Below are 26,934 nucleotides of genomic sequence, written 5' to 3'. Positions count from 1 at the left end.
GGAAGGGAAGGGAAGGGAAGGGAAGGGAAAGGAAAGGGAAGGGAAGGGAAGGGAAGGAAGGGAAGGGGAAGGGGAAGGGGAGGGGGAGGGGGAGGGGGAGGGGGAGGGGGAGGGGAGGGAGATAGGAAGGAGGAGGAAGGAAGGAAGGAAGGAAGCAAGCCAGCCTCACACTTGATGTCTTGAGCTCTGGCTTTAGATCTGTCTGGATGAATTTAGAGAATCACAACCAAGATGACCCCCCTGAACTGGCTGAATAGTATTAAAGGTCGCCAGCAGGGCACATTCCAGACACTGTTACTCAGACAGCAGTCTCTGGCAGGAATAGGTGGTAGGGGTGGCTGGGTCTCTTCAACTGCCATTATATATTTTTTTGTTTGTTTGTTTGAGATGGAGTCTTGCTTTGTCACCCAGGCTGGAGTGCAGTGGTGCGATCTCTGCTCACTGCAAGCTCCACCTCCTGGGTTCAAGTGATTCTCTCACCTCAGCCTCCTAAGTAGCTAGGATTACAGGCGAGCACCACCATGCCTGTGTAATTTTTGTATTTTTAGCAGAGACTGGGTTTCACCATGTTGGCCAGGCTGGTCTTGAACTCCTGACCTCAGGTGATCCACCTGCCTCGGCTCCCAAGTGCTGGGATTACAGGCATAAGCCACGTGCCCGGCCCATTACATGTGTTCGGGATGACACTGCAGGGACACACCCCAAGTGGTCCTCAGCAGGGATGTGTGAAGAAAGACAGACGAGAGAGAGAGAGAGAGAGAGAGAGAGAGAGACAGACAGACAGAGAGAGAGAGAGACAGAGACAAGAAAGAAAGAAAGAAAGAAAGAAAGAAAGAAAGAAGAGAGAGAGGAGAAGAAAGAGATAGAAAGAAAGAAAGAGGCCTTTCTCTTTTCTGTTTAGCATAAGGAACAGGAAGATGGCTTTTCCAAATCCAATTTTCCAGGGCCACTGGTCAGGAAGATATACTGCCCTGAGAATGGGTGGGCATACTGTGTTGTCAGCCCAAACACAGGTGACAGGAACTTGTTCTGGTAGCTCGGTTCCTGGGAGTTGTGTGGCACGTGAAGGTTCTAAGAACTCACCTTACGAGTAGGTGGCCTCCAGCAAGATAATGAGTTTAAGGTCAGGGTGTCAAGTGGACAGTAGAACCACCCCATCCCCTCCCTGGGACAGGCCTGACTAGCTTCTACCTCTGCCAACTCTGGAGACCTCTGAGTCAGGCCATTGGTGGTACCCACTTCTGCCCTGGCATAGACATGAGGGGTTATCAAGAGTGGCATCACGACAACCACAGAGATACAGAGCCAGGACAGGGCTGGGATGGGGTCAACAGGCCTCTCATGAGCTCCTAAGTATCAGACCCAGAAAGGCAGGATTTGGTGGGCAACACAAACACTTTCCAACCAGCTAGAGACCCAATGTAACTAACAAGCCAGCCTGTGTGTGGCAAGTCCCTAAGCTACACCTGGGTCCCCTGGGAACCTGAGGGCAGGAGCAGGTGGCAGAGGGAGGCTGCTGTTTCCTTGGGTTGCTACACAACCACAGGAGGCCCAGCCCTCAGCCCTGCCCTGCTGTGCCTAGGGAGAAGAGGGAACCAAGCTCAGCTTGGGATGACAAGGGTCAGTCGGGCAGCCTCCTGCCTCCCTCCACCACATTTGGGGTGCAAGGAAGCACACAAATAGAAAATTACCCAGAAGGGAAACCACAAAAGATTCAGCTGCATCACATGGCATAAAACTCTCTCACCTCCAAGAAGGGGGAGCTGGACTACTTAATTTAACATGCCTCTAGCACTAATGTTCTGTAGAGAGAAATTATAAACAGAAATTGCCTCAAAAGCAGCCCCCAGTGACACTGCATATGTCAGAGCACGGGAAGTATCTTATGTGACTTCACAGTACCCCTTCCTTGAAGCAGCAGTGACAAGCTTTCAAAATGGAGACATCATGGAGGAAGAGGACAAGCTCTAAGTCATCAAGGAATGGAGGATAGGAAGAAAATAGGTGAGTCCACCAGCAACTCTTGAAAACACACAAGGAGGAAAGAAGAAATCTGTCCAAGTTACCAAAACAGCTTATTATACTGTGGCTTTTTCCCATCTACTGACTCTGTTTCATAAGCTTTTGTGAGTAGCTCCCTCTTGACCTTGCTTTAGCTAGGCTCAGCTGAAGTAACTAAACAGAATGTAACATTCCTGAATGATTACTCTGTGCTAGGTGCTTTGCTGGGCACTTTTACAAAAGTTACCTCTTGTAATTCCTGTAACTACCTCTCTTTTGGGCTAAGGAGACAGAGTTAGAGGGGCATGTGACTTGCCCCTGGCCACCAGCTGCTCAGTGGTAGAGCTGGCATTTGAGCTGACATTTGAACTGGGAGCAGATGAAGGCACAGCAATCAGACTGCAACCAGTAACGGTGAACCACAGCTAAGACACTGGCTGAGATCTCATTTCCTAAGAGGAGGAAAGAAATCACCATGAAAGGGTGCTCGGGCAAGATGGGTCTGACTCTGTGTGTTTTCGTATGTGTTCTTTAAAAAAAAAAAAAAAAAAGGAAGGGGTAAATATATTAGTGATAAACAACCATTCAGAGATTTTAAAAAAATACTGAATTTGTACAAACATCTTTATATCCTACAGTGTTGGAGATTACCAAACCTCTATATGTTCATACTAAAAGATGAATCATTATACTTATGAATAAAAAATTATCATCAACTGACATAAAGTTTTTATTACATCCTAAAAATATAATCGTGAAGAAAATCTATAATCCAAATATGCTTTCGAAAATATTTTAAAAATTAGTAATAAAGAACTCTGTAGGGGTAATTATGTGCCATCTCTTTTTTAAAAGATAATGGAAAGAGCAATTAAAATAAAGAACTACATTAAAATTTAAATATACTAGCATCTTGGTATTTGAGGGTAGACTAATTTGCCAGTAGCAACTGACAGGATCACAATGTTCTCAACCTCACAGCTCTTGTTCTGGCCTTGTGTCTGCCCTGGAGGCATGAACTACCATCTGTAACCCTCAGATTCACACCACCCAGCCGCTATCCACAATCTCCTCTGAGTCTTTTTTTTTTTCCCTATCTACTAGACCACCAGGGACCCTTTGAGTCTTAGAATCAGAAAAGGTAATGACTAGAAGAGGCATTGGAGACTGCCAAATCCAACCCTCTCACTGCACAGACACACAAATCAAGGCCCAGAGAAGCCAACCAGTTTGCCCAAGATCGCACAGCAAATTAACACCTGAGTTGAATGGGTAAGTCTCTGTGGTTCTATGTTGGTGCTGCTTCCAGTTTCATGTCATGCTGCTGAAAGAAGGCATGGGAGCCACAAAGGAGAAGGTGCACGGCAGGTCTCTTTCCTACCCAGAGCTGGGCAGGATGCCAGGCACTCTGAGCACCCTGCTGAGGGGGCTGGGAGGTGGCGGAGGGTGCACCTGGGCCTTACCTCCTCCTCCCGGAGCTTCTGTTTCCTTTTCTCTTCCACAGCAGCCCTCTTCTGGTCCTCCCGCTGCCGCTGCTCTTCCAGTTTTCGCCATCGCTCCTCCATTTGCTTTTCGTACTGGCTTGGCTCTTTTCTGTTTCTCCAGGATCTGTTGCTCCCGAGCAGCTGGGGAAGGAAAGCAGAAGACAGGTGTCATTACCAGAGCACCCCATGTAGTTTGGATTAAGACCAAAAACACGGAAGCAAGGGCAGAGCCCTAAAAAGAGCCTGGTAGGATCCCAGGATGCACTGATTGAGATAAAGGGTTCTGGTACCTCCGCCACTAGCTGGGTAACCCTAAGCATGTTAGCTAGATCATCCCTCTGCCTCGGTTTCCTCCTCTACAATGTGGGGACAGTCATGTTTGCCGCATCACAGTGTTGTGAAGATCGAACAAGATGATGACCGTGAAGTACACAGTAAGTGCCTCCCGACGTGGGAGCTATGACTATGACGGCTATCATTAAGTCAAACTTGTGCACAATGGCTAAACTATATGCTAGGTTGAGCAATGATGCTTATAAGGGTATGCTCATTCAAAAGCAGGTTAACTGTGTGTGCACCAAGCACCAGACACTGAGCTAGGTCGGGGGTAAAACACATGAATAAAATTTGCCTTACCCTCAAGGCATTTACTAAGGGGCCCTTAATTCCACCTAGCCAAGAAAGGGAAGGGTTCCCTGGAGGAGGCAATGTTTGTACCGATCAGCAGGAGGCAGTGAAGAAGAGAAGAACCTGAAAGCTCCTCATTTGTCTCAATGCAGTGGGGAAACGCTATCTCCCTCAGCATCCTGTGAAGAACACTCTGCACTAATCTGTCTACAACCTGCAAGAGGCAAGACAGCCTTTCTCAACCATGGCCTTCTGTCCTAAAATACAGAATAACTCAAGTGCTGATTTTCTCAGTTCTGCTGAGGATGGCCCTTCAGATTCCCAAGAGAGAACCTGAGGGAGTGTACACAGTTGACACTTGAAGGTGTTAGGACTTCCTTAGGTCAGGGACAGCGACTGTTTCTCTTTCTTCAATATCATATCTGCAGACCCTAACACAGTGGCTAGAACACAGCAGAGGTTCAATGTTTGCCGAGTGAACTGTTCTGAGAATTACCTATTTGTGAACATGCCAGTTGCAGAGTAGGTTCACCCCGATTCTTCATGTTCATCTAGCAATTGTCCTAGTTCTCTTCCCATTCATTCACAAATTTCTAAGAATCTTCAGAAAAGACACCACCATATCTCACATCCCTTGGACCGAAATAGCTAAAGTGCATAACTTACCCAGACATTTTTCTCTTTCTTCTCGTCTTTCTTTGGCCAATCTCTGCCTCTCATCTGATTTCAAAAATCCCTCCATGCCTACAAAGGAGAAAACTAGATGATGTTTCAGTTCTTCACTCTTTCCCTATCTGCTAAGTACTATAGGCAACTGGGCACAGCACCTGAGTCTGACTGCATACACATATCATCCATCCCCATTACTTCAACCAAAGGAGGTCCAATCTGTCACTCTCCATGACACACACAGCCAAGGGGCAGCAGCTACCACTTTCGCATGCACCTGCCAAGCTGTCCTGTAGTTGGGCCAACATCAGCCCCAGAGGACAAAGCCCCTTTCCTAATCCTTTGCCCCTAGGCAGACAAGGAGTCAGAAAGTACAGTAAGTGACAGAGAGGCCTGGCAGTGTGCAGAGAAGCCCACTAGGCCTCGTCTAGTCAGGCTCCCAGGCCTGAAGCAGGACCACCTGGGAGAGACGAGAAGCACAAAAATGGACAAAATTTTGAATACTATTCATTACACAGACACTGAACGTTTTACTATTTTTTTTTTTTTTTTTTTGAGATAGAGTCTCACTCTGTCGCCCAGGTTGGAATGCAGTGGAGCAATCTCAGCTCACTGCAACCTCTGCCTCCCAGGTTCAAGCGATTCTTCTGCCTCAGCCTCTCGAGTAGCTGGGATTACAGGTGCGTGCAACCATGCATGGCTCATTTTTGTATTTTTAGTAGAGACAGGGTTTCATCATGTTGGCCAGGCTGGTCTCAAACTCCTGACCTCAGGTAATCCACCCACCTTGGCCTCCCAAAGTGCTGGGATTACAGGCGTGAGCCACCGTGCCCGGCCTACTTTCTGAAAGGAGCCAACATAGGAGCTCCTTGGGTGAGCACCATGAAAGACAACACTCAAGTTCAATTTTGGTTCTGCCAAGTTTGTGCCAATGTCAATCTTAGTATCTTAGAATCATCCAAATATCTACAACAAATAAGATGGAACAAATGACAACTTCCCCCAAAATGTCTGAGAAATATCCCGGAAGATTTTCATCTCCAACCAACAACCCCTGCAGAACCCTAAAGGGCTTTCTAAATAAAAGATTAAATGGATCTTCATGGTCATTTTAGGATTAGAAATAACTGCACTCTGTTACAACTGGACCCAGTGTATTATCTATATAATATTTAAGCATACCATTCTGTATAAGTCAGCTTTCATGTTAATATAACCAGGTTCACTTCACCAGCATCTGTGCCTTCCTCTCTGGGAGCATCACAAGCTGGCATCATAGTGTGCCTTGCTGCCACAGCAACTTGTGCTTCTTCTAAGGAGGTTCCTGCTGCTGTCCAGGAGGGAGGCCTGAAGGCCTCGCCCACAGTGTAGGCACTGGGAATGAGGAAGGGGGATGGCGTGACAAACACTGGATTGTCATGATTCCCCACTTACATCTGGTTTGCAGCCTAGATTATATATCAGGGATATTAAAATGAGATAAGTACTAGAAAAATCCAAGTGCCATTCTCCATTTTGGTTTTAGTCATCTCTAATCATTATGATACTATCAACAATATAAACGTCATCAAAAATTTAAAGACCAACTCCTCAGCTCATTCCAGCCACCCCCCAATCTGACCCCAAACTCTTTTCCCAACTTCACCTCAGCACTGCCCTTTCTCCCATGTACCTTCTAGCTCATGCCATCCCTTATTCTACCCTGTTCCACCTGTTTAAACCCTGCCCATCTTCAAGACCCCCCCAGTCCCCCAGCCCTGTGATGTTCTGTGCTCCCACATGGTTTGAGGACTCTTATTCTGCTCTCTCTGTAACTCAGTCTCCCCTGGTGTGTTCCAGAGCCATGTGTGGCTGATGCAACTCTGGGTCTATACAGCTCCGGCCACTGTCCCCTTACATGGTGGCCCCAACACATGCACACAATGCTCAGAGGCAGGTGTGAAGTTGTGGAAGGGGAACAACATAGAAAGTCAGGTTTCTTTTTTCTCCAAACACAGTCAGGTTCTAGTGTCTACCTCAAGAGTCTGATTAATAAGAATTAGTTCTGAGGCCGGGTGCGGTGGCTCAAGCCTGTAATCCCAGCACTTTGGGAGGCCGAGACTGGCGGATCACGAGGTCAGGAGATCGAGACCATCCTGGCTAACACAGTGAAACCCCGTCTCTACTAAAAACTACAAAAAACTAGCCGGGCAAGGTGGCGGCGCCTGTAGTCCCAGCTACCCGGGAGGCTGAGGCAGGAGAATGGCGTAAACCCGGGAGGCGGAGCTTGCAGTGAGCTGACATCTGGCCACAGCACTCCAGCCTGGGCGACAGAGCGAGACTCCGTCTCAAAAAAAAAAAAAAAAAAAAAAAAAAAGAATTAGTTCTGTGTGAAACGTTATAAAGAAAAGCCTAGGACGCCTAGACAGATGCTCTCATCAGCACCTACACAAACTCACCCACCCACGCAGGGCTTGAACCTAGCTCTGTACCACCCATGCTGCCCTCTAGGTGTTCATGGGCCTGCTCCATATCTAAAGTAAGCCTGAAAATGGCTGAAAGCGCTCTTCAGAGGGAAAAAAGAAAAACAGAGAAGAAAAAGGGCTAAACACACTTGAAACTGCCCACATTACCTTGAGGCTTTACAGAGGCTGCTTGTTCCACAGACATCCATGATTTTAGGCTGCCCTCTCATGGACATACGAGAGTCACACCTTCAAATCACCTTTCCAGAAAATCTTTATTACCATGCTCACAGTCATCATCACCAGCATCATCATAATAAGAGGTAATAATTGAGCAGCTACCAAGGACAAAGTGCACTGCTCAGACTTTCTCAGCCCAACCACCCTATGACGACAGAGGCGCTGTAATGATCCTTGTCTTACAGGTGTAGAAACAGAGGCACTTGAAGCCAGATTCCAATGCAAGAAACTGACTTCAGGACTCACTGTAAAAAACATTAAATTTGGCTGGGCGCGCTGGCTCAAGCCTGTAATCCCAGCACTTTGGGAGGCTGAGGTGGGTGGATCATAAGGTCAGGAGATCGAGACCATCCTGGCTAACACGGTGAAACCCCATCTCTACTAAAAATATAAAAAAATTAGCCGGGTGTGGTGGCGGGTGCCTGTAGTCCCAGCTACTCAGGAGGCTGAGGCAGGAGAATGGCATGAACCCGGGAGGTGGAGTTTGCAGTGAGCCAAGATCGCGCCACTGCACTCCAGCCTGGGCGACAGAGCAAGACTCTGCCTCAAAAAAAAAAAAAAAAAAAAAAAAAAAACACATTAAATTTTTTTTTTTCTAATCTCTCACATCTGGCTGAGAGGACCCACATTCTTAGTTACCGCTTTTCTGTGCTGCTTCCCTGGCACAGGAAGAAATGTAACACCTTGGTCTTAGTGCTGTAACCCAGTGATGCATGCAGGGAACAAATCCTAACCTGGCCCCAAGAATGAGCCTGCAAATCTAAAGAGAAGTCGAGTGTGACTCATTAGAGAAGTATGACCTAAGCAGTACTGTGAGTCAAGCACTGGCCCAGCTGGACACAGATGTGGCTACTGTCCAGGCAGGCTAATTAGCAGCTTCCTCCTCACACTAGTGGTTTGAAAATGTTTGCTCAGCAATGTTTTAGGGCTGATGCTGGGTAGGGAAGGGGTTACAGAGGACCTTGGGGGAAGCTGTAAGGTCTCTCCTTGCTCGTGCCACAATGCATGGCCATCTCTTTCTTTTTTAAATTCAGCTTTGTCCCACTGAAAGGGGTGGAGTGACTCAAATAGCCCAACATGGGCAATGTGGAATCTCTGTATTGTCCATTCGGTAGCCATGAGCTATACATCGCTATTTAAATTTCATATCAAAATTAAGCAGTTACAGTTCAGTTCTTTAGTCACACTGAGCACACTTCAGGCACTTAATAGCCACATGTGGCTGGCGGTTACCACCCTGCAGAAGCCTGGCAGCTCCCTCCTGTGATTCTCTCTCTGCACATCTAGCTGCTCTGGGGCACATGTGGATAAGGAGGTCTAAGTTCAGTTGGAATTGAGATTTACTGGATGAGTAAGGTTTCTTCCACACAGCATCTGCTTCTTCTGCTTAATTGCTGAGCAAACATTTTGAGAATATCCATTCCAAGAGAAGCCAAATAACTCATCTCCAGCTTCCACCTTCCGACTCTATGTTTTTCCCAAAGGCTGTCGAAAAGCCCTTGAGCTCATTCCGAGGTAAGGAGGGCTGGAGCACAAACCACAGCCTCTAACAAATAAACCAGTTATTACCAAAACACAGCCAGATTTAAATCAGAGGAACTGAGGTAGATTACTGTGAACACTAACACCAGGAGGCGCCCTCTAAAGGTACAGTGTATCCAAGAAGTAATGCTTGATATGGTTTGGCTCTGTGTCCCCACCCAAATCTCATCTTGAATTGTATTCCCATAATTCCCAGGTGTTGTGGGAGGGACCTGGTGGGAGATAATCTGAATCATGCGGGCAGTTTCCCCCATACTGTTCTCATGGTAGTGAATAAGTCTCATGAGATCTGATAGTTTTATTTCCGCTTTTGCATCTTCCTCATTTTCTCTTGCCGCCGCCATGTAAGAAATGCTTTTCGCCTCCCTCCATGATTCTGAGGCCTCCCCAGCCATTTGGAACTGTAAGTCCAATTAAACCTCCTTTTCTTCCTAGTCTTGGATATGTCTTTATCAGCAGCATGAAAACAGACTAATACAGTGCTGAATTCAGTTCCAAAAGGAAGTCTTTCTGTATGGCCTGAAATCCTAAAATGTCTAACTTTCCTACCCAATCATCCTTTGTCCATGTGCCCTATTTGTGTGCATTTATCATAATTTTTAAAAATATTTTTGAGACAGGGTATCACTCTGTTGGTTGCCCAAACTGGAGTACAGTGGCACGATCATGGCTCACTACAGCCTCCAACTCCTGGGCTTAAGTGATCCTCCCACCTCAGCCTCCCATGTAGCTGGAACCACAGGTATGTACAACCATGCCTGGCTAATTTTTTTATTTTTCAGTAGAGACAAGGTTTCCCTATGTTGCCCAGGCTGATGTTGGAACTCCTAGGCTAAAGCAATCCTCCTGCCTCAGCCTCTTAAAGTGCTGAGATTATAGGCATGAGCCACAGTCTATAGCCATCTCTTTCTTTTTTTAAACCAGGGACCCAATTTTACCTTTGAACTCCATAAGAACTGATGGAGAACAGATCCATGCCTGCATGCTTGCCAGGGGTTGAGAGGGTAGGGGTGGGAGGGAAGTGGATGTCTATAAAAGGTATCATGAAATGTACTCTATCTTGATTGTATCAGTGGTAACATCTTAGTTGTGATACTGTTCTATAGTTTTGTAAAATATTACCATTGGGGAAACCAGATAAAGGGGACATGGGCTCTCTCCGTAATTTTTTTTTTTTTTTGAGACAGAGTTTCACTCTGTCACCCAGGCTGGAGTGTAGTGGCACAATTAGCTCATGGCAGCCTTGAACTCCTGGGCCCAAGCGATCCTCTCACCTCAGCCTCCATGTAGCTGGGACTACAGGCGTGTGTCACCATGCTTGGCTTTTTCTTTTCCTTCTATTTTTTTTTTTTTTTTTGAGACGGAGTCTCGCTCTGTCATCTAGGCTGGAGTGCAGTGGTGTGATCTTGGCTCACTGCAACCTCCGCCTCCCAGGTTTAAGCGATTCTCCTGCCTCAGCCTCCTGAGGAGCTAGGATTACAGGCATGCACCACCACTTCTGGTTAACTTTTGTATTTTTAGTAGAGACGGGGTTTCACCATGTTGGTCATGCTGGTCTCAAACTCCTGACCTCGTAACCTGCCCGCCTCAGCCTCCCAAAGTGCTGGGATTAAGGGCGTGAGCCACTGTGCCTGGCCTATTTTTTTCTTATTTATTTATTTATTTGTAGAGATGCAGTCTCACTATGTTCCCCAGGCTGATCTTGAACTCCTGGCTTCAAGCGGTCCTCCTGCCTCAGCCTCCCAAAATGTTGGGATTACAGGCATGAGCCACTGCACCCAGCCTGTAATATTTCTTATAACTGTATGTGGATTGACAATGACCTCAAAATAGAAAAGTTTAATTATTTTTAAAAAAAATCTGGCCCAAATGTGAAGCCCTCAGAAGGACCTAAAGGGGATACTCTCTCAGAGATACCCTACCCAGGAGAAGGACAAAGAGCGCCCATGTCAGAGCCACCCCTTCCCCACTGTTGATGCAGTAATGCTTCCCAGGGCAACAGAATTCAGGCAAACTTGCAACTCTGAAACAGAGGTCTTTTCCTGGGCAATTAAGTCCTACAAAAAAATTGGAATAGGCCAGGCGCGGTGGCTCAAGTCTGTAATCCCAGCACTTTGGGAGGCCGAGACGGGCGGATCACGAGGTCAGGAGATCGAGACCATCCTGGCTAACACGGTGAAACCCCGTCTCTACTAAAAATATAAAAATTAGCTGGGCGAGGTGGTGGGTGCCTGTAGTCCCAGCTACTCAGGAGGCTGAGGCAGGAGAATGGTGTGAACCCGGAGGTGGAGCTTGCAGTGAGCTGAGATCCGGCCACGGCACTCCAGCCTGGGCGACAGAGCGAGACTCCGTCTCAAAAAAAAAAAAAAAATTGGAATAAAACAGGGATATTGAGCAGCCAAACAACTATTTTATGTTAAAAGAAAAGCATAAAATCTCATACTTGACTGGGATCCTATTATCCCTGGGCTGCGGGAACACATTTTTAAAAACTAATTTTAAAATGAATTTTATTAGCTTGACTCTCCTATAGAATATTAATGACCTGATATTAGTCAATTATTCATGGTACCGTTAAGAACCATTATCAAAATACAAAGTTTTAAAGGAAAGCCAGCTGTGTTCAACTTTGAAAAATCAATCACATTAAACGAATTTTAAAATAACCTTTCCAATCACACTCAGATTTGTGCAACTGCAATGTCCAGAAAAAAAAGGGAAGGAGGAATGAAGAGCTCATCCAATAGGAAATACAATGAAGGATCCTCACCTCCTCTGGGGAGCCATCCTGATTCCTTCAAGGGGTTGCCAGGCATCCTCTGCTCTGTGGACTCACAGGCACTGTTTCCCACCTTAGTGGTCACTCTTGACTGCACTGTGATGATCTGTTTAAGCACATGGAGACCACTGCTTCTCAACTTTGGCTATACAATGGAATCACCTGGAGAGCGTTCAAAACTACAGATGCCTGGGTCTCCCTTCAGATTCTGATCTAATCAGTCTTAGGTGTGGTTTAGGTACTGCTGCTTTAAAAGCTCCGCATGTGATTCTAATGTGCATCCAGGCCTGACAACTGTCCTAGCCCACTGCTTGCCACACTTGAGCATGCATCAGAACTACCTGGAGGGCTTGTGAAAATGGACTGCTGGACATCATCTCCAGAGCTTCTGATGGAGTAAGTCTGGGGTGAGCCAGAGAATCTGCCTTTCTAACAAGCTTTCAGGTGAGGCTGACACTCCTGGTCCAGGGCCCACACCTTGAGAACTAGTGTTCTAGATTACGGTGATTCTACAGGGCAGGGCCTTCCCTGTGGCTACTCTCTGTATGACAGAGCTCAGCAGAGTGGGCCCCAAAACAGTCTGCAGAAGGAATCTGCCACATTCCTCCACAGTGTTTACCTTTACCAAGGTTGTTACTGCCCTACATGCTATTGTCTAGGTCTTTTTTTTTTCCTTGGGGGTGGAAGGCAGGGGCAGGGAGACTGGGTCTTGCTATGCTGCCCCTGGTTGATCTTTAACTCCTGGCCTCAAGCAATCCTCCTACCTTAGCCTCTCTAGTCGTTGTGATTACAGGTGTGCACCACCCTGCCAGGCTTTGGGTCTTTTCATTTGACCCTTGTCCTCTAAGCTCTTGTCTTACCTCTGAATCTCTGGCACCCTAAAGATTGGGAGGGACTCAAAAAGTTATTGAATCAAAGGGCCACGAATATTATGTCCCATTGATGGAAACCTCCCCATTTGCAGAATATTTTAACCTCACACCGGAAGTGTCTATAAAAACAACCAACATTTTAAGGCATCTTTGTACCCATTATTCTGCTAGAGTTGTGGAAGGACTACAAGGGTAAAGAAAGGAAGGCGCTGCATGAGCTGCTCCCCATAACCCCACCCCCAACACACACAGATTAATCTTTCCATTGAATTCCATCAGTGCTCTGATTCTCACAGACCTTTTTCCTCTTTACTTCACATTCGGGTCCTTCCCTCTCTCATTCACCATCCTCAGGCACAGGAAACTCTACCCTTCCGAAGCCCTCTCTCACCAACCCTCCCTTTCCAATCCATCCATCAGGATACAAGCTTAAGGGCAGAGCTATGTCCCATGTCTTCTTGTAGCCCCCAAAGGGCCCAGCACAGTGTTTTGTGCACAGTAAGCACTCAAGAAATGTCAAGTTCATGAAGGGAAGCAGTAACATATACTCAGCACCTCAGTTTTTGTTCTGTCTTGGCCTCCAGGAGATTGGAGGATCCCACTCACGTTGAGGGTGGATCTTCCCCCACCTAGACCACTCAGACTCACACACCAATTTCCTCTGGAAACACCCTCACAGACACACTCAAAAATAATGCTTTACCAGTTCTCTAGGTATTCCCCAATCCAGTCAAGGTGACACTAAACATTAACCATTACACTGGATAAATATAATATGGCATTATACATCCATACAATGAAATACTGTTCAGCCATAAAAAAGGAACAAAGGGGATGGGAGACATTGTGAAAGACTACTAATGGGTTCAAGATTTCTTTTGGGAGTGATGAAAATGTGATGGTATTTTAGGCAGTGGTGACAGTTTCATAACATTGTGAATGTACAAAATGCCACCAGATTACACTTCAAAATGATTAATGTTATTGTTAGTAAATTATATTGCAATAAAAAATGTGTAGTGCTCCCCCACCACCCTGAAAAAAAGCAAAATACCAAAAGCCACATCAGGGAGTGTTCCACAACAAGGCTCAAAATCCAGAGCCTAGTTGATCCTATATGTGGCTTTCTCCCAAATCTCCTAGGTTAACTGTTTTTCCTTTCCATCCCAAATATCCAGATGATATATCCGGTTCCAAAGGCAAACGTATGTGGCACATTTGAGTATGTAAAAATCAGATATATTTCTATAAAGTGTCTTTGTCACCCAATCCCAACAGCTTTGTTATTAATTATAGTTTGTAAAACTGGGGAGCCAAAATAAATGTTGGCAAGTTGGAAGAAAAATGAGTGTTTATTTTTAAAAGTGGATGAAAAAAAACCACCAATAAATGCTAAATGTGTTGTGATAAACAGTTGCTGTGATGGTTACATGAAATGTGTGGGAAGAACTTCCCATATAATAAATGCTCATTAAATGGTGCTGGCCATTATTTTTAGGGGGGTTCTTTTCTTTTCTTTTTTTTTGAGACGGTGTCTCGCTCTGTCGCCCAGGCTGGAGTGCACTGACACGATCTCGGCTCACTGCAAGCTCTGCCTCCCGGGTTCAGGCCATTCTCCTGCCTCAGCCTCCCAAGTAGCTGGGACTACAGGAGTCCGCCACCACGCCCAGCTAATTTTTTGTATTTTTACTAGATACAGGTTATTTTCTAGATTAAAGAAATGGGCCGGGTGCAGTGGCTCACACCTGTAATCCCAGCACTTTGAGAGGCCGGGGCAGGCAGATCACCTGAGGTTGGAGTTCGAGACCAATCTGACCAACATGGAGAAATCCCATCTCTACTAAAAATAGAAAAATTAGCTGGGGCCAGGCGCGGTGGCTCAAGCCTGTAATCCCAGCACTTTGGGAGGCCGAGACGGGTGGATCACGAGGTCAGGAGATCGAGACCATCCTAGCTAACACGGTGAAACCCCGTCTCTACTAGAAAATACAAAAAACTAGCGGGGCGAGGTGGCGGGCGCCTGTAGTCCCAGCTACTCGGGAGGCTGAGGCAGGAGAATGGCGTAAACCTGGGAGGTGGAGCTTGCAGTGAACTGAGATCCGGCCACTGCACTCCAGTCTGGGCGACAGAGCAAGACACCGTCTCAAAAAAAAAAAAAAGAAAAGAAAAAAGAAAAATTAGCTGGGCGTGGTGGTGCATGCCTGTAATCCCAGCTACTCGGGAGACTGAGGCAGGAGAATCACTTGAATCTGGGAGGCGGAGGTTGTGGTGAGCCGAGACTGCGCCATTGCACTCCAGACTGGGCAACAAGAGTGAAACTCCGTCTCAAAAAAAAAAAAAGAAATGGAGACTTCAAAACATCAAGTGGCCCACCCATCCAATGTGCTATTAAGTGGGAGGAGTCTAATTATCTCTCTGACTTTTAATCCGGTGTGATTTCTTCTGGACTCTGCTGCTCTCCTGGGAGAGGGGAGGTGGGGTCAGATTCAGATCAGTGAAACGGCAGGAGTTGGAAATTCTAGGCAAGGGTAATGATTTATGCAAAAATATGCTAGAAAATAATAAAGCCTGAAATCCAATTGAACTTCTCAATCTTGCAAGTGGGAACTGAAAATCAACTGACAGAATCTAGAACCTTTTTCATCATTGCAGGAGGGTATATTGTTTTTGTTCAGAAAGCATCACATACTTCCGCCTCATATTTTTCATTTAAAACCTCAAAACCAATTACAATCCCATAAGGTCACTAAACTTTCCATTTTCATTTGTTTCAGTGTAGGGCTAAATCTCAATTCTCTCCATAACTCAGGATGACTACTTTAATGCAACGGACTTTTGATGAAAACCAACAGTAAAATTGTGTAGCAACCTAATTTTTCTTCAAAATGAAATTCATAACCATTTAAAAAGGCACTCTGAGAACATCAACAAAACAACCCTTAACAGTGTTAAAATGAGGCTGGGCGTGGTAGCTTACTCTTATAATCCCAGCATTTTGGGAGGCTGAGACAGGTGGATCACCTGAGGTCAGGAGTTCGAGACCAGCCTGGCCAACATGTTGAAACCCCATCTCCACAAAAAATACAAAAAATTAGCTGGGCATGATGGCATGTGCTTGTAGTCCCTGCTACTCAGGAGGCTGAGGCAGAAGAATCACTTGAACCTGGGAGGTGGAGGTTGCAGTGAGCCAAGATCGCGCCACTGTACTCCAGCCTGGGTGACAGAGTGAGACTCCATCTCAAAACAAACAAACAAACAAAAACAGTGTTAAAATGAAGGCTTAATCATACCAGCATACAATGTGCAAAAAAGAAAACCCTAAAAAGTCAATTTAATGTATGATTGGCACTTTCAAAATCCCAAATCATGAAATTTCAGGTGGAACAGCTCTGAGGCCCCATTCAACTAGAGATGAGACTACTCCATCTCTCTCTCCACCAGAAAGAGAACTCTGTCTTTATGTTCTTGGCTTTCTCCATTCTACCCATCCAGTATGAATCAGTTATTGGGCTTTCATTATACAGATGGAGAATGTATGTGGACAGATTTCCAGGATTGTAAGAAATGAATCAGTTTTCATCAATCGACACTGGAAAGGGGAAAAATACGCTGCATGGGGGTGGGGGATGGGGGGAATAAAAGACAGAAGGAAGTGAAAGAGAGATGAGGGACTAGGAAGCCATGAGCCATGTTGGGCTGCTTCTGGGGAGAGTTCTGACTAGGAACTGAGTGAGGGAAGGGTTCTGTGTGACTCTTGGAAGGTAGTGTGTGGGTGTATCAGTGTGTGTGCACACAAATAATACTGGGAGCCAGAGGACTAGGCAAAAAGCTGCATGTTAGGAATTCATCTTTTGACACTTTTCTAGTCTCCAGAAAATGTATAAATTGCTTTTAATCCCTTTCGACTACTGAATTCTATTTCTTCGGCTATTACATGAAGTTCTGGTATTTATTTGGAATATTTATTTTGGAAACAAATACCTAGGCAGGAACTAAGCTCAGGGTAATCATACGATTACAAAGACCTATCAGTGGCCATTTATTCCATTTTCTATCTCCGACAAGAGCAGAACCAGGTGGTTTCAACTTAAATTTGCCTCTCAGGAAGATGCCATTTCTTGCAATAGCTTAATAACTCTTCTGAGCATTTTTTTGGCGGGGGGAGGGTTCTAATCCAATGATTCTCAAGCTTTTGTGTGCATCATAATCCATTAGAGGGCTTATTAAAAACTGATTGCTGGGCTCTACCCCTGGAATTTTTGAGTTAGTAGGTCTAGGGTGGGGCCTGAGAATTTGTATTTCTAATAAATTCCCAGATGATGCTGATGCTGCTAGTCTAGGGATCACACTCTGATAATGAGTGATCTAATCCATTTCCTACCTGCTATAATTTTCTGAACTGGCTTAAATTTTCTCTTAAATGGTGATAAAAACTCACTATTATCACCCAATTCATTCCTTGCGACGTGCCCCTTTCAAAGATGTCATGATTTATACTTTTGAATGAGGCAAGCCTAGAACTAGGATTTAAGTTCAGTAACTACTGACTACTAGGATGAAGGTACAGACATCCAAAAAGTATAGGCATTTAAAAAAAATAATGTATACAGGCCAGGCGCAGTGGCTCACACCTGTAATCCCAGCACTTTGGGAGGCCGAGGCAGGTGGATCACCTGAGGTCAGGAGTTTGAGACCAGCCTGGCCAACATGGCAAACCCCATCTCTTTGTAAAAATACAAAAATTAGGCATGGTGGCGTGCACTGTAATCCCAGTTACTTGGGAGGCTGAGGCAGGAGAATCTCTTGAACCCAGGAGGCGGAGGTTACAGTGAGCCAAGATCACGCCACTGCACTCTAGCCTGGGTTACAAGAGCAAAACTTAGTCTCAAAAAAAAAAAAAATTGTATACAGATGCCAAAAAGTCCTTGAAAAGAAAGAAATGGAGAAATAGGGAACTACTTTAAGACTATACACAAATCTATGCCATTAATAGATTTTTATAAAATATGCCCACTAAATTCCCACAGTTTCCTTTTAAAACAGCTAATTGAATTACATTTTCCAGAAAAATGCAGACATGTAAGATTATTACTAAACAATTCAAATGATTCCTAAATGATTTTCTTAAATCACAATTGCACAGCTAAGAGAAGAGCCATTTTCCCTACCAAATGTAGAACTGGGTGAAGCCCAAACAATACAAAGTGCATAGCACTTTGATGTCAAGATCAAATAATAATAATGAGAATGAATCCCCTCTACCCCCCACTCCAAAACCTGGCATGTAACCATCACCTGGCATGTAACCTGGCATGTAACTTGGTTGCCCCTACCCCCCACTCCAAAACCTGGCATGTAACCAAAACCTGGCATGTAACCATCATCACCATTCGGCCACAAAATCCTCTACACAAGGTTATTGGAAGAAGGTACAACAGGAGTACTAGCTGGGCTCAGTGGCTCACGCCTGTAATCCCAGAACTTTGGGAGGCCGAGGTGGGCGGATCACCTGAGGTCAGCAGTTTTGAGACCAGCCTGGCCAACATGGCAAAACCCCGTCTCTACTAAAAATATAAAAATTAGCCAGGTGTGGTGGCACACACCTGTAGTCCCAGCTACTCGAGAGAGGCTGAGGCATGAGAATTGCTTGAACCCGGGAGGTGGAGGTTGCCATGAGCCAAAGTTGCGCCACTGCACCCCACCCTGGGCATCAGAATAATACTCTGTCAAAAAACAAAACAAAACAAACAAAAACAAACAAACAAACAGGAAAGTTCTGCAGTAACTGCTCTAAGCTTCCTCTTCTATAAAATGGAGATAAGAGTAGAACCTATCTTAGAGCGATGATTAAATGAGATATAGGCACTGCTTAACTGTATCCAGCACACAATAGGAGCTCAACAAATCCAGCTATTCTGCATTGGCTATTCTAATGCACATGTTCCTATTTATTGCTCTCCACCTTCCACTATGGAGGTCCTCTGCACACACACCTGGAAACCTCAACCAGGCTACCTTTCCTAATGGGGGTGATAAGACAGAGTGCATTACAACACTGCCAGTGTAAAACTAGGGTGAGCATTCTTTTCCAACAAAAATTATACTAGAAACGTGTATATGTCCTCTTGATTTCTCACCTTCTGCAATATATCAGTTACCAATATATAACTGCAGTATATCAGTTACCAATCACTGTTTGTTTGCTTGTTTTTGTCTATACATGTAGACACACGCCCTTTATAGTAGAAATGAGAGATCCTGTCTTCAGCAAGGCAAGTAATTTTTTATTTAAAAAGTGCATAGAGATGACATCTCACAAACACTAATTATGAAGGTGGTATATGATGATGCTATTCTTCTATATTCATATACATGTACTCAGCCGCCCCAGGAACTCCTGTGCCAGTAACTCAATCTAGTAAATAAGCTCCCCAGAACCAAAAGACAACATGCCAAGTTATAAAATTCAACTGTGCCTGGTTTTGAGGACTGTACACATATTGTGGACTAGACTATCTTTTTCTAAAAACACGAGTTCCTAAGCACCTACTTCTGGCCAGGCATTATGCTCTACAAATATTATTTAATGCTCACAATAATCCTAGGAGGTGGGAAGCACCCCCATTTTATAGATGAGGAAATTGAGACTCAAGAGAGATTAAGAAATCTGTCCAAAGTCACACAGCTATTAAGTAGCAAAGCATGAATTTGAGGCCAATCTGGTTGACTCTCAATAATGAGAGAGCCTAAAGGGAAGGAGCACTGACCTAGGGATCTAGATATCTAGAAAATGGTAGCTATTCCTACTGGGAAGCACGAAGGATGATGCTACGAAAGAGGAGTGGGCTCTGCCCAGCTCAGTCAAATCCCTGCTCAGCACACACTAAGTGTGACTTCTGGGGAAGCTTCTTAGCCTCACTTTTCTCATCTGTTTAACAGTGCCTGTGTCAAAGAGTAATGTGGAGCTTAAAGAACAATATATGCAAAGCTCTTAGCACATATTAAATGCCTAATAAATATTAGCTAACAGTATTATCATTATTATTACTGGTTTAGATATGGCCCTTAAATGAGATATGTCCTGAGTATCCAGAAAGCATGAGTGTTCTTTCATCTCATTACCTGACCACCACCATGTCTACTACCACAGTCTAGAACCAGTCCCTGACCCTCCCTGATCTTTAATCCTTGCTTTCATATCAGCAATGTCTTCAGCTTGCCCCAAGCCTCCAGTGGGGGACCCATCAGATAGGCTGGCCCCCAAAAGTGTACGTATTTGCCAAAACTCATCAAACAGTAGACTTAAAATTTGTGTATTGCAGTGTATGTAATTTATATCTATTTTAAAAGCTGTAACAACTACAGCAACAAACAGAAAAGGCAAAATTCAGTCCTGACCACCTGCCATACGTTATTAGTGCCCAAAGCTATGAAGATAAACCCGGGAACTCCCAGGTAACCACATCCTCACTGTGGCCCTGTGAAGAAGTTGGGTGTACTTGGACTCCAAGGGCAACATGGGAAATAGGAGGTATGCCCCATGCCAGGGCCAGCATGGGAACCGAAGTCACCTGCAAAGGCCCAGGGAGTGGCTGAAGTCAGGGCTCTGAAAGAGCATGGCAAAAAGCCCTAACCTTGCTGGTTACCAGAAGATAAGGAAATCTAAGAAGCTGGTTCCTTGGTCCTGAACTCTTCCTTGACAGCTGTTATCTTCCAGGGTACCTGTTAACCTGACTTTCTCATACCTTTAACTGTCTCCAGTCTACATCAGATCCCAATTACAAATGTCCCAAAGGCTGGTTCTTTCTACAGCTACCAGTAAAACTGCCTCCATTGGATTCTCTCCCCATTCATAGATAAAGCTCAGCCCCTCGGCCCTGAGAGTTTCTTCTTGGCTCCCTCCATGTGGCCTGCCCAACTGTATCCCAGTCAAGAGACTGGGTAAATTCCTTAACATCTCAGAGGCTTAAATTCCTCTTCTGTAAAATAGGAACATTACTGCCTACATCCCAAGGTTATGGGGTAGAGGCAAGACCTTGTGAAAATGCTTGGCATGCAGGAGTATTCACAGTTGGCTCCTTTCCCCTGATAGAAGAGAACACAGATAAAACAAGTTGGGGCAGATGATCACTAGGCCCCAAATCCTGGAATCATTTCAGTCTTCCCAAGAACCCCATAAAACTCCTCCAGGAAACCCCCCACAACTTCCTAAGAGGTCGCAGTTTTCATTGTAAGGCTTTCTCTGCCAAGCTGATAGTTTGCTTAGAAGCTAAGATGAGCAAACTCAAAAGGTAGCGAAGGAAGACATAGGCTAGACAAATTAAACTCAACTGATTATCTACTGAGCACCATGACATGAAAAGCTTAGCTCCCACCCTGGATCCTCATCTGGGAGGCAGGAATTACCTAGCTTCCTATGTTTCTACAATTATGTGTAATTTCAAAATAAGCCAATATGCACAGCATACTCTATTCACAGCATGATTTGCTAGTTAAAAGAAACCTATACAGCTAAGCTCAGGGCTCCCTAAGGTAAGATGGGTGACTCTATGCTGAGGTCTGTCCTCCCAGCCTTCTTCCCTGTGTGGTGGTTGCAAGATCATGTCTCCTCTACCTTCACGCTCTCCTTTCTGTGTAATTCTGGTCATCACAGTTTTTTGTACATGCCTGTTCTTCAACAACAAGAATGTGGATTCTGCCCATCCTATACAAGGTGATCCCAAAAAACCAACAAGCAAATGGGGCTTGAATGAGATAAGGGAGTAAACATGGACAGGGCAGCAAGGGCAGAGTTTTCTACCATAGACAGGGTGAGTAGGTCTGGGCATCTGAACTTGGCCTCAGGTCCTTTAGAGATAGAGAGGCTCTGACACACAGGGCTTTTGCGTGAGCTTCTGGAGTCTCACCTGATACAGGGCTCCAATCATGCAGACAAAATAACCCTTGAAGAGCACCCCCACATCCCTCAGCAAGTACAGAGAGGGCAGCTGAGTACAGTGCCTGGGAGCAGGGGCTCCAGAGCCAGGTAGCCTAGGTTCTAATCCCATGGAGATCATGCCCACTCACTGGATCACTAGGAGCATTAATTGAGAGGGAAAGGATGCAAACGGGGGAAGGAAAGAGGGAACTGCTCAGTACACTATGTGCTACACAAGCACTGCTCAATAAATGTCTGGCATCATTATTCCTCAGCCTAACCCAGCCAGTATTTTCCTGTAATGGTGGGGCAGAGGCTGGCTGTCAGGTTACACATAAGGAGAAGTGGTTGCTCAATGAGGGTTGTGTCATGTGAAAATAAAAGCTCCCAACTCACCAATCCAAGACAAGACTCAGAAAGGCCTTGAGCTTCTGGAAAGAGGGCCAAGACACGGGGATAAATTACTTATTTGCTTTTTCTCAGCAACAAAGCACAAGAAACATACAAATATCTCTTTTAAACTGTGGACAGAACCCAGCAGGTAACGACTGATAAAGAGAAATTACCTGTGGAATTTCCAGTATTAGCAATGTCATTTGATTTCTATTCATGGTGATGTGTATGTTGTTTAATAACATGAAAGTAAAAGATGTAAAAGAGTCTCATCCTTCCTATAGGAGATAGCCAAAAAGAATGAAAGAAGGGATGGATGGAAGGAAGGGAGGGAGGGAGGGAGGGAGGGAAGGAAGGAAGGAAGGAAGGAAGGAAGGAAGGAGGAAGGAAGGAGAAGGAAGGAGAAGGAAGGAGAAGGAAGGAGAAGGAAGGAGAAGGAAGGAGAAGGAAGGAGAAGGAAGGAGGGAAGAAGGAAAAGGAAGGAAAAGGAAGGAAAAGGAAGGAAAAGAAAGAAAAGAAAGAAAGAAAGATCCCAAAGGCTCACCAGAGACCTTTCCAGTCAATCTCCATGGCACTCCTCGCCCAGATGCCCATAAGGTCCCAAGTCCCTACCACAGGACAAGCTGCGCTCTTGAGTATGAGTAAGCCAACTGCAAGCTCTTTGTCTCAAGCTGATTATTTTGTCCTCATTCCTTGTTTCTGTTTCTGCACAATGACATGTATGTGGTTGTTTGGGGTCCTTCCATCCTCACTGTTACAGGGTTAACAGGATTCTTCAGAACCTTTCCCTGAGGACAGCCCCTTCTTCCTAGGATGACAACTCTTCCTTGGCCATCTCACTAGGCATCAGATCTGATTTTTTTTTTTTTTTTTTTTTGAGACAGTCTCACTCAGTTGCCTAGGCTAGAATGCAGTGGCACAATCCTAGCTCACTGTAACCTCTGCCTCCTGGGATCAAGGGATTCTTGCACCTCAGCCTCCTCAGTAGCTGGGATTACAGGTGTGCGCCACCACGCTCAGTTTTTTGTATTTTTAGTAGAGACGAAGTTACACCACGTTGTCCAGGCTGGTCTCGAACTTCTGACCTTAGGTGATCGGCCCACCTCAAAGTCCCAAAGTACTGGGATTACAGGCATAACCCACTGTGCCCGGCCTAGATCTGAACTTTAATGACTGCTGAGTACAAACTATCCAATGTGAACTCCTTGCTCTCCTAGCCCTGCTATTCCAACTCAGCTCATGGCAATTCCAGCCCACAGAAGAGATGGTCCCAGTTATGCCACTGAGTCCAGAGGCCACTGACAAGGCTACTGAAGGGCAATGCAAGTCATTAGGGCAGTGCTTAGACCTGCTCCTACCACCAGTTGGCTTCTGTTTCAAGAGGATTCCTTAGTTTTAAAACAAAATACAAAGGAGAAATAAAGAGGCTAGGAAAAAAAAAAATCACTCTTTTGGCCTGAGAGCGGTGGCTCATGCCTGTATTCCCAGTGCTTAGGAAGAAAGTGGGAGGATTGTTTGAGGCCAGGAGTTCAAGACCAGACTGGGCAACATACCAAGACCCTGTCTCTACAAAAAAATTTTAAAAATTAGAGAGAAAAACTATGGTATTACAACAATTGGGAGACATGTTAAGAATGATTTTGAAAGTTAGAACCCCTGTTCCATTTCCATTTGTCTCTGAAAAACATGCCCAGCAGAGTTATCCCCATCCTAAGCTTACAGATCTGTGCATCTGGTATCCTCAGCCCAGCCACAACATAATTCTTAAACAAGGACAATCTTCAAGGGCACTTTGAGGCCTTGAGGAAACAGCTTCCGGGCACAAATAGATTATTATTTTTTTACTTTTTTTGAGACAGAGTCTCGCACTGTTGTCTGGGCTGGAGTGCAATGGCGCGATCTCGGCTCACTGCAACCTCCGCCTCCCGGGTTCACGCCATTATCCTGCCTCAGCCTCCCAAGTAGCTGGGAGTACAGGTGCACACCACCACACCCAGCTAATTTTTTGTATTTTTAGTAGAGACGGGGTTTCACTATATTGACCAGACTGGTCTTGAACTCCTGACCTTGTGATCTGCCCGCCTCAGTCTCCCAAAGTGCTGGGATTACAGGCATGAGCCACTGCGCCCGGCCACAAATAGATTATTTTTAACCACAAAAGCAGAGTACAATGTGTACCACACCATTCAACATTGTCCAGGGCAGTCTGGTTGGCCTTTTAAACAGCCTCAGTTATCTCTAGCTTGTCAATTAAATTTACCTCTATCTCACCCACCTCCAGCCTCTAACTGCATCCCTGCTAAAACCCTCTTTGGAAAACAAAAGAATCATGAATCTTCAAGTTCAATTATTACTGCCAGTAGTTAAAAGTTTATTTTGAAAATAATAAAACTACAGATTATGATACAAAAGAAAAGGTAAACCATGGAACTGAATATTTGGTTCTGGGAAAGATTTGTGAAAAGTAAAACAACGAGGCCTTCAGGGGAGAATTCCCAAGATTTATGGACATGTACAAGCTTTTCTTTTGGCTGCTCCACAGAAAAGGCCACTGCCATTCCAAAATAACACATAGGAAAGGTGCTTTTCCCATATGCACTACAGGTATGCCTGAGTATGGATGGTACCTAGGCTGTTGTGGCTGTCACTATTTCTTCCCCTTCATTTCAGGAAGATAAAAATAATGACGTATGCATTTTCAAATCCTGTGAGTTGCCATTCACCCGCAAAAACGATCATCAAAGAACAGCGATATGCTGTTTCTATTTAAGCATGCTAGCACAGACAGCAATCGGGTTTTGGATTTACATTATTTTAAGTTAGCCAAACTGCCATACTTAAAGGTCAATACATACATTTCTATTATAGCTGACTGAAAACTAGTGCTTCAGATGACCACTGCCTTTAAAAATAGCAAGCTACACAATCCTTACACTCTAATACTATGTTCTCAACCAGGGGAGATTGTGCACCCCGGTGCTTGGCAAAGTCTGGAGATATTTTGAGATTCCAAAATATCTCCAGGGGAGGTGCTACTGGCATCTAGTGGGTACAGGTCAGGGATGCTGCTAAACATTCTACAGTGCACAGGACAACCCTCAGCCTCAAACAAGAATCATCCAGCCCTTGGCTCATGCCTGTAATCCCAACACTTTGGGAGGCCGAGACGGGTGGACCACTTGAGGTCAGAGGTACGAGACCAGCCTGGCCAACATGGTGAAACTCTGTCTCTACTAAAAATACAAATATTAGCCAGGTGTGGTAACACGCGCCTGTAATCCCAGCTACTTGGGAGTATGAGGCAGGAGAATCACTTGAACCCGGGAGGCAGAGGTTACAATAAGCTGAGACCGCATTGCTGCACCCCAGCCTGGGCAACAGGGCAAGACTCACAAAAAAAAAAAAAAAAAAAAAAAAAAAAAAGGCCTGTAATCCAGCACTTTGGGAGGCCGAGACGGGCAGATCACGAGGTCAGGAGATCGAGACCATCCTGGCTAACCCGGTGAAACCTCATCTCTACTAAAAAATATAAAAACTAGCCGGGCGAGGTGGCGGGCGCCTGTAGTCCCAGCTACTCGGGAGGCTGAGGCAGGAGAGTGGCGTAAACCCGGGAGGCGGAGCTTGCAGTGAGCTGAGATCCGGCCACTGCACTCCAGCCTGGGCGACAGAGCAAGACTCCGTCTCAAAAAAAAAAAAAGAAAGAAAGAAAAGAAAAGAAAAAGAATCATCCAGCCCCAAAAGTCAGTAGTGCCAAGGGTAAGGAAGCCTGCTGTAGTAAGCTACACTGCATGTGACAAATAGAAAAACCTTCACAGTGTATACACCTTTCATGCCACATCAATATACGGTAGTAATATAAAACGTCAGAAAATGGTAAAGAAAATAAACACAATTCACATTTGGGTGGCTTTGTTAAAAATGATAGCAATTTGGAGCAATAATAAAATAATTCTTCAAACAAAGAGAATTAGTAAACTTCTGATAGGTGTTTGACAGCATCAATGGGCATAATTTGTTCCCCTAGGTATGACTGTACCCTCCCTCCCTTGCGCCTTCCTTCCTTCCCGGTTCCTCTCCCTCTCTCTCTCTCTCTCTCTCCTGTTTCTTTTTGAGACAGAGTCTCACTCTATCGCCCACCAGGCTGGAGTTCAGTGGCACAATCTCGGCTCACTGCAACCTGTGCCTCCCTGGTCAAGCAACTCTCCTGCCTCAGCCTCTCGAGTAGCTGGGATTACAGGTGCGCACCACCACGCCCGGCTATTTTTATATTTTTAGTAGAGATGGGGTTTTGACATTGTGGCCAGGTTGGTCTCGAACTCCCGGCCTCAAATGATCGCCTGTCTCAGCCTCTCAAGTGTTGGGATACAGGTGAAGTTACAACACCCCGCCAGTAGGGCTGTATCTAAACACCTATTAGTAGTGTAAGGCTTTTAATTATTAGGAATAAACTGCACCAACCTTCCTATCCCAGATGGCAGTGCAGTGAAACCATAGTAGACCCTGCAAGCGAGGCAAATACATGAGCTGCCTCACAATCTGGAGTGGGAAGGCTTACTTGGCCAGGCAACTCTGCCTCCATAGGCCACCCTGAGGAGGTCAAACACACACCATCTGCCTTCATATGACCTATACAGCCCCACCAGGCAAATAAGTCCCCTCCTAAGGACATTAGTATAAATTATACTCTTAGTCATAATCCACGTGGTGAAAACAATTCATACTGAGTCTTACAACATATCCTGCCTACTTACTGTGGGCATAGGAAAGAGAAAGAGGAATGGATGGAAACAGCTTTGATACCTGTAAAAACCCTTAGTAACTGAAAACTGGGTTACCCGATTTGATCAGCACTAAAGGATGTCTGATGCATCTGATCAAAGTTCTTAAAAAATACAGCATTTCCCTACAGGCACTCGTTTTTACCATAAAGAATCAGTAAAATGTAGGTTGCCTTACAACCACAGCC

General features: G+C 45.2%; 1 protein-coding gene across 1 annotated transcript in view; it reads right to left on the bottom strand.

The window, feature by feature from the left end:
- Window positions 1–26,934, bottom strand: part of MAP7D2 (MAP7 domain containing 2) — a 122,352-nt gene that overhangs the window by 53,408 nt on the left and 42,010 nt on the right. The window contains 3 exon segments of the mRNA XM_033201422.1: window positions 3,465–3,582; window positions 3,584–3,626; window positions 4,779–4,856. Of these exon segments, the coding sequence (XP_033057313.1) occupies window positions 3,465–3,582; window positions 3,584–3,626; window positions 4,779–4,856 (239 nt within the window).

The sequence above is a fragment of the Trachypithecus francoisi genome, unplaced genomic scaffold, assembly GCF_009764315.1.
Source record: "Trachypithecus francoisi isolate TF-2019V2 unplaced genomic scaffold, Tfra_2.0 Lachesis_group6, whole genome shotgun sequence".
Lineage (NCBI taxonomy): Eukaryota > Metazoa > Chordata > Mammalia > Primates > Cercopithecidae > Trachypithecus > Trachypithecus francoisi.
The sequence above is the reverse complement of the archived record's forward strand: the minus strand, read 5'-3'. Positions and strand labels throughout refer to the sequence as shown.